The following is a 14,083-nucleotide window of genomic DNA, read 5'->3' as shown; positions in this document are numbered from 1 at the left end:
CAAGTGCAACCCACTGTGCCAGCTGGCAGGCAGTTGGCAAGCCCAGTGCAGGATTAACTGGTACCAGTATGCTGGCCTATAAATAGAGTCTACCAACTGCTTCAGGAAATGAACCATGATAGAGCCTCCCAAAAGCCCATGAACAGGTTGTACTTTTTATCCCCTCCCCTCTGTCAGGATTTATCAGTGTGTGTGTGTGAGTCCCCTAATATCTACTACTGTCTTTCTCAGTGAAACCTACAAGGGGTGTGCATCGCAAAGCACCTGCTCTTATGATGCAGTGGTCTACATGTGTACAAATGCCCTCAGTGATGGGGTGGGGGCAATAGGCAGTTTTCTTCATGCCAGATTTTCTGAGCTGTGGCTCTGCAGCGTTTGTGCTGCTTCACAATGGTTTCTCCAGCACTTACCCCGGGCATTGATCCTCTGAGAGTGGAACGCGCTATTCGCTTTGTATGTTTGCCTGCACTTCCGCTTTTGATGAACTCCTGGGATTGATCGTGGCTATGCAGTCATTATCTCAGCTCAGTAGTGCTAGTTTAGGTGGAACCTCTGGAAGGAAGACGCCAGCAGGGAAGAATGAGTGAATAGAAGGATCCGAGCGTTGTAGGATAATAGGCGGGATGTGTGCTGTTGATTGTACTGCGTGCTACATTATGTTGGGTGCCACTCAGAGTGAGATAGGCTTAAAGGACAGAGTTGTTCACCCGCAAGGGAAATATTTTTTAATTTCAACTTAGTCTTGCATTAGCTGAACTGCAAGTGAAGTTTATTTTGCAGTTTGATTTAGAGTCAGTTCGGGCTGTAGGGGCGTTTATCATAGTCAAAAAATAGTAGAAAATGGTTTTAAGATGATGCGGATTTGGTCAAAAAAGTGCAGTATTAATTTAATCTCCAGAGTATTTAAAAAAAAAAAAAAAAAACCCACACACACACACACACACACATGTTTGTTTCACTATCGCCGTAGGAATTTTCCATTCACGTAATGCATCCCCCAGCCCCTTAACCTTAACCATCACAACTAAATGTCTAACCCTGACCTAAACCTAATCATAACCTTAGCCATCAAAATAATAATGTCTTGCTGGCCCTCGGCTGCTCTACTTTTGTAAACAGTTCATTGGTGTCAATGTCAGTGGAAACTACTTTTTTTAATTTTCAGTGCATCATGATGAAATCCAATCATCATACTCAACAAAAAGCTGGGAGAAATAACCTTTTTTTAATTTTATTTTTTTTACCTCCCCACAGTCTGACAGTTGATGAAGTCAAGGCCAAAGTGGTGCTTGTCCACGATGAGGAGCGAATTCTCTCTGAGGAGGAAGCACTGGTAAGTAGTTCTTATACTTGTACTTCATGTTACAGTTCTACAGGTAACATTTCCTTCTGATGTCTCCTATGATTTGACGACAGTCATAAACATTCATAAGGACTCATGTTCATCCACATCCCTTCGAGTAATCTGTTGGCAAAGTTTCTTGGTCTTCCTGGTTGTCTCTTAACTTTCTGTAACTTCCATTTCTTAATGGAGTTTCAAACAGTGGAATTTGCAAGCTGGAAGCCCTTTGATATCTTTTTATAGCCTCCTACTGCTTTGTAGGCATCAATTACCTTCACAGTTGCTTCGAGGAGCCTTTGGTTTTTGAGAGTTACCACCAGGTTTGAAGAGAATTTATCAGCTCCATGTGCAATTTTTTCTTTCTTTTATAGGGGGTCAAAAAACAGGTTATCTTTGGTTTGTTTACATTTTTCATTTCTGTTTTAAGAATTTATAGAAAAGCTGTAAATGACCAATGTTGTGACAATACAGAATCATCTCAGTTTATTTACTGGTAGTAGATGACTCGACTGAGTCACAGGAGAATAAAGTTCAATTCCTTTCCTCCCAACATTTATAGGCAACCATCGACTGTAGGTATGTTTGGGGGGGGGGGGGTGTACTTTTGATTGACAGGCCTGGAGTGCAGGCAGGTTTCCACTATAGGCGGGCGCGTGTGGTGTTCCTCAGGTTCCCGATCAGATTGAGTCAGTTTCACGTCCAAATACGGTCACTTCTGACCCCAAATTAGCAAGATGGTGACGGCCAAAATACCGAACTGTAGACTTCAGAACAGCAGTTCACAAACCGATGGGTGACGTCACATTTGTTGCCGCTTGTAGTCAACCAACAAAACAAAATTGGCGCAGCCGTAGCGTCTACATAATTTCACCTGACCATACGTGGAATTTCCCTCACAAAAGCTACAGCAAGTTATTGTACATTCTGCTGAATTGGTGTTTGCCAATTACTCTGCCAGAGGAGTTTATCCTTTAAAGGACAAAGCTGTTTTTTATTTTTTTATTTTCTTATTGTCAGTTGTCTCCCAACTCTGCAGTAGTCTATCTTTTGATACTATTCGGCTTACCTTCTCCCCTCCGGCACTCAGCCGCAGGCTCATTAATGCTTTCAAAAAGATGAGCGTGGTAACAATGAGCCACAAATATAGCTTCATTTTGAGAGGAGATAAGTAGTTTCCCGAAACAACCGGGGACTTCTAGTGTTAAGCAGCTGTTCCTCAAACTGGATTTAATTGTGCATTTATTGGGGAATAATTTCAACTGCGAGTCGGTGCACCTGTGAGTATTTGTGGCATCAGGGCAGTGTATATAAGCAAGACTCAAAATCACAAGCTGAGGATCGCACGCTACCACCGACGTCCACACATACGGCTGAATACAAGCTAGATGCTTGTGTTATCTATTTATCAATATCAAATATTAGAAATGTAGCCCAACCGTGCATTTTTTTTTGTTTTTTTTTTTGGATTCACATCCACACTGTCTTCTCTGTGATGTTTTTGTGTCTTGTCTCGGTCGACTGCCTGCCTGCCTGCATGCCTGGCCTCACTATTTCCTCCACTCGTACAACCGGATTGCTTCCACATTCATTTGAATTCTGAACAGGACGAGCGCAGTTTCCCAACAGTGATTTTCCCCTCAAGCTGCTTTGTGCGAGAATGCGGCTGTCTGTTTCACTTTAAACTTGTTGAGCCTCCCCCTTACCAGGCAGCAGATATCAAAATCTCTGGCTGTAAACAAAATGGCTTGAGCTCAATTTATTTTTCGTATTTTTTTTTTTTCCTCTCCCCCTGGTTTTCTTTTTTTTTTTTTTTTCCCCTGTAAATGGCTATTGTGATACGCACAATCATACACAAACACACACCAAATTGTCTGCTGGGTTCTGCCACTGCACGGTGGGAGAAGTTCAGCTTGCGAGTAGGTTGTTACTAAGCTGAAAATGTGTTTACAGACGTGCTCAAAACGGTTCACAGATGGAGTTTGCCCGTCGACGGGGATGTCCTCCACTATTCCAGGGGTGACGGCGTGTATTTTGCATTCCCTTACTAATTGTAGACACTGCAAAGTATCTAACTAGAAAAATGATTTGGAGATTGTGGCGTTGGTGTGTACCCGGAAAACTTCAAAGCTGTATCCAACAGCAAAGACTCACGGATGAAAAAAAATCTGATGCTTTAAAAAAAAAAAAAATATTCTGCTGGCTAGTTTAGAGGAGACATTCCTAATGAATTCAGCTGCATCTGAAGGGGATGAATCGGCATGAATATGCATGAATATGAAAATGTGTACTTAACTGCAACCACAACAAACGGTGATCAAGCTGGGCAAATTAAACAGGGTGCCATTGACGGTAGTTAACAGGCAATTTACATTAGAACTGACAAGCGGCCCCATGTTAGCCCCTTAATCAAGGTCCAGGGGCAGCAACAGTTGCACCGTATAAGAAGTTAATTCTGCGGTATTGGGGAGGGGGTTTAGACGAAGGATTCTGCTCCATAATCGCCTATTAATTCTTTGTTATTGCCTCCTTGGCATTTCTAGCTAATAACTGACTTTAATGCTGCCATTATGCTACTGTGCAGCCAGTGCTAAGTACGTGTAAATCCTGTCAGGTTGATGAATAAATAGCGAAGCCATCGAGGGCAAACAATAACACTCGGTCTGCACGCCGTTTTCTTTTGTGTGTGTGTGTGTGTGTGTGAACGGAAGGAAGAGAGTTTCTTCTCGTATTGTTTGAAGACCTTCATAAGTTTTCTTCTGTCACGCTCAGGAATATGGCCATATAGGGGTTTTTTTTTCTTTCTTTTTAGCACGCTTATTCAATTTGTGTCGTTTTCACATCTTTTTATTAGTTTCCCCGCTTCTTTTGCCTTTCTCTTAAGAAGCTTTGGCCTCCACAGAAAATTCAGTTTCCACTTCAGCGGCCCAGATAATTCAAGAACATGGAGGATTTTCAGGAGAACAATTTGATGATCAAAGGAGGCACTGTGCTCAGGAGGGAAAATAGATATTCTGAAGTGGCCCTCCCTCGGTATACTACCATTATGTTATAGCCTTCCATTCCTGTCGAAACCACTGTTAATGGAAGCTCGCTCACATTTAGAAGGTAATCATAGGTATGGAAGAAGAACATCTCACTGTCCAAAAAAACAACAAAAAATGGATGTGGAGTGGTCTCCATTTTCAGTGCGTCAGACGCAGTATGGATCTGAAGAGACATCATTTCAATACTCAAGCCGAAACATTTGCACTAAATCAGCTCTTAGCAACTCCTTGAAAAGAGAGAACTGCCCTTTCTTCGGGCTCTAACTGTAGGACAATACATTCTCGAGAGCAGCCATGTGTGACCAGGCTCGGACTGCAGCAATGTGCCTGTGAGCAGAGCAACAGGAAATTGCCTTCTCTCGCGCAGTAGACATTTGTGCGGAGGTGAATTTCACTTATCCAGCTACTCCTTTTAAAGCCCCGTATTCAGTCTACCAGAAACAGAGAGACGAAGAATATAGCGTGTTTTTCTTTTTCTTTTGAACACGAGTACCAAAGAAATCCCCCGATTAAATAAAAAAAAAAAAAAAAAAAAGTCAACCTTTGCTGCTCGTGTAGCTTTGGTGGTGATAAGGAGAGAAAAGTTGAGGCATTTTTACTTCTTTTGAAGTGTGTAGATGAGAAAGAGTGCATGAAAGGTTGGGATTTCCCCCCCATACCGGCTCACTAGTCGGTATGGAACTATTGCTTAATAACGTCGGCATATACCCTCGGGGTTCCTATGTAGAGGAGCCGACATTAGCTGGTAACAAGGCAGTAAAGAGGACAGTGTAGCTGCTGTGGTGGAGTTTGGAGGTAGTGGTGCGTGGACAAACCGGAGGGGAAAAAAAAAAACCAGAACCTTAAAGATCTCATTACAGTGAAGTCTTTGACATCTGTAGCTTCTTTCCTGTACGGTATAGCATCAGTAGACTAAATACTCAACTTTTTCCGAGCTAGAAAAGGAAACTGGGTTGAGCTTGTAGTGTCTTTTCACTCGGACTGGTTATATGCCTGCATATCGTGCTGTAAAATATAAAGTATGACAACTAACCCTATAAATCAACTGCTTATTTTAACCTTACTATTGAGCTGCTCACAATAATCTCCCTTTTGGTAGCCTTTCTGAAGCTTTTGCATGTTTTACATGATCTTTTTTAGTAGATAAATAGGTGGCCCATTTGGCATGATTGTACTTGTTAATATTTCTATTTGGTCACCACTGATTAAGAGTGAACTTTTTTAACTCAACATAATTGAGTCAAATACTGAAACTGGAGCTGAAAAGTACATTTAGAATTGGATTGTCAATCGATGCATTTTTTTCATAGCTTAAGCATTTCAAGTATTATCAAACAAAATACAAGAACAAAGTGGTTTTAGCTTCTTTAATTTGAGAATTTGCTCATTAGCTTTTCTTTGTGATACATCTTTGTAAATTGAATACTTAGACTCTTGAGGTCGATGAAACCATCGTTGAAGACATCAGCGTGGAAACTGTGATGGCATTTTTCACCATTTTCTGACATTTAATCAATAAACCACTTATTAATAATACCCCCAAAAAGATGAATTGCTGATAATAAAAAGAAATGAGCTGCAGCTCAATAAGGTCAGGTGTGAGTAATTTTATATATATATATATATATATATATATATATATATATATATATATATATATATATATATATATATATATATATATATATATAAATCTTTCTCATTCAAACGAAACAAGGCGACTCCAAACACTTCACATTTGATGGATCCATTGAATAAAAAAGAAAAAGAGAATAATAACAAACAGCCATAACCAGCAGTGCTTTATATTCTATCCTACTTATGAAACAGTTACCTTGTAAAACCTCTGATGCCGACCCAGTTGTGTCATCTTTCTGTCGTGAGGCGGGTTAACAGCGTCCCACTGAGCTCGAAAGCACCTGCAAAGCACACAGGCCTGACGTGACTCCACCTTCCCATCGCAGCAGCGACTCTCGATGTTCCCAACATCCGCTGATACGCGCAAAACAAACACGGCGCGCCTCGCGCTGCCCTCCCGCCCCGCGTCGCTAACCGACCAAGGTCAGCCTCCCCGCCCGGCTCTTCGCACCATCTGTTTGAGCTGGTTGACATTTGGCTCCTGCCAACTCTGAAGTCTCACTTCAGAAGGGGCCCGAAATGTTTATAGTCCTGTTTTTGTATTGTGCGTCAGGAGGGCACATTTCTCCCATATTTGATCTCAAAGGCACGAGTAAATAACTCTCCTGAACGTGCAACATATCTGAGAAAGTGAGAGACAGTGATCCATATTGAATCACAGCGGGGGGGCTTTGAAAGCGCGCTGTATATACGGGTATAACTGCTCTTGGCTTGTCATGTGATGCTCCACGCCAGCAGGTGATTACATCTGAGGGTCCGGACATCATGGTGACTGTAATTGTTGCACATCTAGTCAATTCAAATATGAAGAAAACATGAAGACAAACATGGAACGGGCAGGCAGACATCACCGTACAGCTCGCTTGGTGATGTCTCGCCTGCTTCCAGAAGGGGGCAGCAGGCCTCTGAGTTGAGCGCGAGCTGATGGGGAAAAACGGAAAGTCACATTCACAGGTCATTTAATCTCTTTGTTTTGTCATGGGCTGGGCCTCTGGTGCTGTTTTCCTGCCTCACTCTCTCTCAAAAAAAAAATAACAAACTAAATAAATAAAAAGAAAGAAGGGGAGCGATCCTTCCTGTTCAGAAAATTCTCATCTGCCTCCAAGAATTTCCTTTTTCCTGCCTTTGTATGGTGGTTTCATAAGCTTGCAGTGATTCTAGGATTAAATGTGTGTGTTCTGAGGAGATTTTTCTGGATCTGGATGTGACTAAAAGAGCCTTTTTGTTGTTTTTGCCATCTGTATTTAACTTTGTGAATTTTGTTTTTGGGGAGCAGCGTGCGCTCTTGCGTCACTGAGCGTAACCTAGAAGTTTAATGTCTGCAGACCTAAGCTCTACTTAGGAATTCGCTCTTATTTAACTGACTGTATGGATGTAGGCCACGATGTTGCTTTACAGCGTGTGCACGAGCTTACCGTTTCCCATCGTGTTTGCTCATGGATTATGTAGTAGTGAAGGTAAAACCGCCAGCTCAGCCCGTATGGTCTCGGTAGGTTCGACGTCGGAAGGAGGTCTGGTGCTCGTAGTAGTAAACGCGGACAGCGAAGTCATTTCTGCTTCTGTATTCCTTCAAGATTATAGTCTTGTGTTTAAAGCCTGCTGGGCGTACGAGGCTGCAGCTGGACTGCTTGGGGGGGGGGAAGAAGAGGAGAGGGGTGGGGGGGAGCTGGTCTGCACCCGCCTCTCTCCCCCCAGTACCATTCATCACCTCCCATCACACTCGCGTCACGTTTTTGCTTCCCAGCTGGAGTGCTTTCAAGTTATATAATGCGTAATGACGGGCTGAAACCAGAGGTGGAGCGATACGTGGTTTGTGGAGCTGAAGTTGAGAAAACCGTACCCGCTGTAACGTGTCATGTTCTTCGGAGACGGGAAGACAGCGAGGGGCTTCGGAGGAATGATTGGAGGTGGCGACCGCAGAAATACTTTTTTTTTTTTTATTATTATTTTTTTTTTTTATTATTTTTTATTTCTTTTCTCCTCCCCTTTCTTCCATTTGTTTCAGGCTGCACACCTGACACGCTTCTCAATCTCTCGCCCTGCCCGCTGCCGCCGCACCTTTAATCTTCTCCGCGCTCGCGTTTTGTTATGTAACTGCCGAGATTGGATGCGCTCAAGGTCGCGCGGGTGGCGCAGGTAATGGAGCCGGGAAGGTCAAAGGCAAGAGAGGGAAAGGAGCGAAGTGAAGAGGCATCATTCAGTGACGCTCCAATAAGTCTTGACAGCGGTGTCTCCCATCGAGAGCTGTCCTATCTGACCATCTGTCTGTTTGTATCTATCCGTCATCTGGTTCTTCTTATTTACAGAAAAATTGCTGTTTTGTTGTCGTTTTTAACTAAATTACAAACCCCCCTCTCCCCCCAATTATTTTTTTTTGCACCACTTTTGCTTAATCGCCGAAAAATTCTCTTACAAGCTGTACTGACGAACCAGCCTTAAAGCAAGCTCAAGGCAATCATTTGTATTCTCATCAGCTTTAACCACTTGACAAATACTATTGATGTTGCAACTGTGTAGCTGCTGCTCTGGAGAAACGGGGGCACGCAGCGTCCAGAGAGAACGGATGATCCGTTTCCTCCGGGACGATCGACGCCAGGTGAACGTTCAGCGAACCTTTTTACTGCATCACCAGAACATAAAGAATGTTTTAGCAGCGAGAGCAGTCGCTAAATATCCCCCCCTAACATTTCAGATTTTTTTTTTTTTTTTGAGGGATTATCCTTAAATTATGCTCATGACAGGAAATAGATAATCGGCTTATTTTGCGTGTATGGATTTACTTTGAAACTATAGCTGGTTTTGGGGACATAAAGTTGGTTGATTGTGGTTTGAGGTTGATGTAAAGACACGTGCTGCTGTATGTTGGCGGATATACAACAGAAGAGCAACTGGTTTATCTGTTTACAGTTTGACAAAACAACTTCATTTATTTTTCTAATGAAGGAGTCCTTGAAAATCCTTTTCAGATTTCATGCTGAGCAAAGCTCGAGTAGTTTCCCTCCTCACAGCAGGAGGTCCACGCACCAAACTTACATACTTTTATGGCCCGGACCAAATTGCTTCAAATACCATCCAGTATCAAGACTTTCATTTTCCAAAACATAACTTGAGTAGTAGCGTCTACCATTAGCACGTGAGGCGTCTAGGGAACATCTATAAATTGTAGCGTCCACCCATAGTCTGCATGTGTAACTGTAAATTGTAGTGACGGAAAATAACCTGCAACACACCGTCCCCCTGGAAACTGCGTGAAGAATCGTCATGTAGTTTGTAGTGTGATTTTCTTTTTTACTTAAAATGGATTTTATGAAATTGGTTTGGAAAAAAAAAAAGTCTCCTTCAGGATCCAGTATTTAAGCCGAGGTGTTGAAACACAGGAGAGCTCCGTAAGCGTAGCTGGAGGTGCGCAGCCCGTCGCCAATTATAGTCGTTGACTAGTTTTGCCACTTAAAGTATTTGTGTAAAGTAAAATGTTGGTTTTTGCATTAGGAGTAACTTCTAGTAAACAGTAAGCCTCGTATAAAATGACAGACACTAATGCTGCTGGTGCGTCTGCAGGTAGGCAATTTCAATTCACCGCAGGAATTGCAAACCCCTACTGAAAATATCAGTATTAAAAAAAAGATATTACTTTATGAAGTGATGCTGTAAGTACACAATGTAAATTAATTTAATGGCTGTTGCAGAGAAAACGCCAGTGGTAGATTGTGCCAGGTATGAATGTTTAATCAAGGTCTTGCTCTCATCATGTATGTAGATCATAGTAACTCATGGATTCAGGAAATACAACTGTTTCACGACAACGTACCGTTTATTGTTAGTGCCAGCAGTAATCCTGATAAAAGTGCAGTTCACAACAATCATTTCCACCACTTGTCTCCAACTACCATTGACGGTAAACACAGAAAGCAGCTACCAAGAAACCAGAATTTCCCTTTGAAAAAATTTCCTCAGTTTTGATTAATATTTCCAAATTGATGTAAAATCAATGTAAAGCGAATCAGATTGAACAGAAATTCAATCTGATAAACTGTATTCCTTTCTTTTGCCTACTTCCTCTTCTCATTTTTGTAAAGGTTTTAATTATATTCGGCTCAGACAACAGCATGAAATGATTACATAATCACAATATATTTCCACTTACAGTAAATAACAGGTTGTGTTGAATCGTGCTGCAGCCCCTGTGGTAGACTTACCAGCTCTCTGTTGATGTTTTCTGTCCAAAGCATCACGTATCCTGTAGATAATAAAACCTTAACTGCGTTTGTTCTCAGATAAACTGCCCAACTCAGTATTTTCCTCTAAATATCACGTCGCATCAAATATCCTCTGACCCGAGATGGACCACTGGCTCCTGGAAGAGCGTCTTGTTGAAGAACCTCATATCCTTCGCGGGTGGGGGGGAAGGATTGTTGATGTGCTTTGTGTTTCCATGGTGACCCCGCCGTGCAGCACATAAGACAATAATGAAAGCTCTCAAAAGGCCGCGGGGGCACCAGAATAGTGCACATCCTCAGTGTTTTCAGCTATTGTGGCACTTGGAGGAGTTACACAACCTGACGTTCACCCTGAGAATGTTTCTTTCCCCCATCATCTCAGGACCTTTGAGGCCGGCAAAGATTGGGCTTGCTAGCAAAGGGATGACACACGGAATGACAAAACTCCTGTGTCTGTCTGTCAGGCTTGGTCTTTATCCGACTGACATTTGCTGGCTCAGGCTCATCCAGGCTCTGGAGAAGCCAGGGATAAGAGTCAGACACAGATGGCTTTTTTTTCCCTTTGCAATTCTGTCGAGCACAAGATTCAGAAGGGGAAGAGAATTATTATTATTTTTTTTTCTTTCAAATCTTCATCCTGTTTTTACAGACTCTCAGAAATATAATTGCCTCCACAGAAGTGTAAGGAAGCAGTCTTCACACACCGCAACGATTTCTGTAATGCGTTTCCCCGCAGTGCTTTATATTTCGTGTCTGTGCTGACCCAACCGATCGCTGACGAAGTCTTGATGGGGCTGTTGCTTCGGCGGAGACGCTTCTTGTCCCTGAGTAAGTCGAAAGAACAATGCAAGAATGCCTTGTGCCATTTAAAACTGATGAGCCAAAGCCAGCATGAAGGAGGAGAGGGGAGGTGTAGGTGTTAAATTGATTGGCGAGAGGAAAAAAAAGCATCTGCTTTGCAATAGCTTAACAGTTGCCTCAGAAGCACGCCTGCTATTGTTTCCAAACAAGAATACCCACTTCTGTGTGCCGAGGAGTGTCGCCTTCAGAAGAAATGTGTGAGAGGGCTAGAAATTGTTGCATAAGAGACATCTTTTTTTATTATCATTATCATTATTATTATTATTTTTTTATTATTATTATTTTTTTTTTATATTTCTTCAGCTTTCCAGGGACCTTGATCTATTTTCTTTTTTTGTGTTGCTGCCTCAACTCCTTTTCTGTTCTCCAGGCAGTTCAGAGTTAATATGTGGGCATGGAACAAAAGACGGGGGGGGGGGGGGGGGGGATATAAGGTTGGAGTTGGCAGCTGATCCAATGACAGCGAGGCGAGGGGGTCCCAGGTGTAGTCATGACTCAAGTAGCACTCCAAGATAAGGGGGGGGGGGGGTTGTGATTGAGGATGCGGGGGGTGGGGGGGGGTGGAGGGAGGTTGTGCGTGTGTGGGGGGGGCAAGGAGCGAAAAAGAAGCACAGGGGCATCATGGGAGCTAGCTTCCGTGTGACAAGCTGTCTGTCGTGTGCCGACTCCCTGACAGCAGGAAAAGCAAAGAAACGGGACACCTGACCCCGCTGACCTTCACCAAAGTAAGACAGGACTCCGATTTCTGTTACCGAACAGCAGCGGCATGACTGCGCACCTCTCCCGTCTCTGCATTTATTTCAGTAAAGTTGGCCTCGACTGTCAGCGGGAAGGGAAGTAAATCTATATACAAAGTGCTTCCCAAGGTGCAAATGAAAACGGACAAGGGTGAAAAACATACGAGTGCATAATTCAAGCCAAAGGCAAGCACAGATTTATGTAAAGATACGAACAAATCGGGGCAGGGGAAATCGATAAAAGTTTGATCTGAAGGCGAGATGCGTTTCATAAAGGCTGGCCTCGCAACAGTTCGGTTAGCGGGGTTCAGATTACACGGCGTCACACGGACAGTGAAGTCAATTGTGGACTTACTGCAAAAAAAACAAAAAAACATGGTCTCTTTTCTCTTTTCCTCTGGTTTATTTTTCCTGTCGTATCCACTTTCATCTGATGAACTTCAGGCCAAAGGGTTATATTTACAACCTATGAAAAGCAAGCAGCCAATCGAATTGAACGACGTCCGTCTGTCCGTTTCGGTGACGAGACGCTCAAAGGGCAACGTGAACTTGGCGATTTGAGTGCAGTGCCACCACGCACGGATCCCCACAGCGGGAATCGAGAAAAGCGTTGCCATTTTTAGTGGAGACAAATGTTTGCAAATTGTTTCGTAATGAGCGAAATGACAAACAAAATTGATGTTTTTTTTCCACTGTTATTAGTTATTTTAGGAACCTTAATGTGGAGAAAATCTAAACCTGTTACTACAAAAATGCACAATGTTTGAGAGCTGTTTCAAAGTCAGCCTTTCAGGGCGAGCTCATGTCCTCAACTCCCCCGTAATTCGAACCGTGCCAGTCGGTCCGCCGTACCGCCGCTTTGGCCTTTTTAAAACAAACAGTCATGTTTATGAGTAACGTTCCCACTGCGGCGATGAGACAGACTTCAGTTTATCAACCAGATTAATTGTAGGATACCTACAGGCACCGAGGTGAAGCTGAGACCGAGCTGTAATGAGCTTTCTGATTGTATCTAGTCTCCAATGTAAGTAGTGCCAGTGGTGGTCGGTGGACAGGAGTACGCATTAGCAGAGCATGGAATTCATTATCTTTGTTCAAATTGATAAGGGTTAATTTAGTCAGAACCCAGAGACACAAATGGTAGAAAATTCACCCTTAACTGTCATAGAATTAAACACAAGTGATTTAGACTGTGTTCAAATACATTAACGCGGCCCTGTATCAGCTCTTGTTTACCAAACTCGATAGGTTTTGATGCCTGGCTGAAAATGTGCGCTGCATATAAATGTTCCATTTAGTTTTCTTTTCTGATAGAAAATGAAGCTAAATGGCAGTCCGCTCCCGTCATATTCCACGCACGGCTCATTGCTATTCTTCCGCCATTCTTTCAAGTCCAACTAGCTAATTAATGAAGCTGTCAATCACACAATGCGTCCAACAGCAAGGGAAGAGCAGAATTCCATAATTGGAAAAAAATTTCCTCCCTTTTCTCCCGAGAATTAAGTTTTCATAATAACCGTTTCAACCCCCATCTCCGAGAGATACTAATAATACCAATTGGTTTTTATGATGAAATTGTGGTGGGAAAAGTAACTGCTGCTTGAATTTATGTTTCCTGGCAACATCTTCTCTCACAGCAGGCAGTGCTGCATTTATATTATGAATGCGTGCTAACTGGTGGGTTGGTGTCTGTCAAAGCGGGGTTTGAATCCTGTAGTCAGGTTGGTTTTAGGGGAAAGATATGATGGCTTTGATTAAATGTTAATCCAGTCAACTTGTTGCATCTCCCTGTGGTCTTTTTTCTGTATTTAACCAAGACTACAATCTTTCTCAAACCTTAACTAAGTGCTATAAGTTGCCTAAATATAACGGCACATGGAAGTTCCATACAGTTGCGAACTCTTTATTCTGGTAAGACCTGATTTTTGGCTTCTAGTGCCAATAACTCTGTTCCCATCCGACGACCCAACTTCCACACCTTTAATTTCCTCTTTGCTATAACAACGTCACACTATATTTGTAAACTAAGCTGTCGTATGCAGATCGGTCCTGCAGATTAGTATTGGTAATTTATTGTTGCGAGGCAGGGTTTGTAAGTGCTTCTCGTATCACAGCTCCGTATCCTTCTTGCGCCCGTGCTTTCGAACAAAGGGTTTAACCAAAGACCTGATTGGAGCCACGTCCTCTTGCTTGTGTAATCTCGGTCTCCTGTGTTTTGTTATATAGTGCATCTCTACGTGTGCC

At 42.8% G+C, this 14,083-nt stretch overlaps 1 protein-coding gene across 3 annotated transcripts in view; it reads left to right on the top strand.

The window, feature by feature from the left end:
- LOC138195739 (glucosidase 2 subunit beta-like) overlaps positions 1-14,083 on the top strand; it is a 122,777-nt gene that overhangs the window by 22,579 nt on the left and 86,115 nt on the right. For all 3 annotated transcript variants that reach the window (XM_069145368.1, XM_069145367.1, XM_069145366.1), the window contains exon 8: positions 1,255-1,333. In XM_069145368.1, coding sequence (XP_069001469.1) covers positions 1,255-1,333 — 79 coding nt within the window. The remainder of the gene's footprint in view (positions 1-1,254; positions 1,334-14,083) is intronic.

This window comes from Embiotoca jacksoni, unplaced genomic scaffold (genome assembly GCF_022577435.1).
Source record: "Embiotoca jacksoni isolate LCO1_2020_lvr unplaced genomic scaffold, fEmbJac1.0.p SCAF_123, whole genome shotgun sequence".
Classification (NCBI taxonomy): Eukaryota; Metazoa; Chordata; class Actinopteri; family Embiotocidae; genus Embiotoca; species Embiotoca jacksoni.
This window is presented reverse-complemented; position numbering and strand designations above follow the sequence as displayed.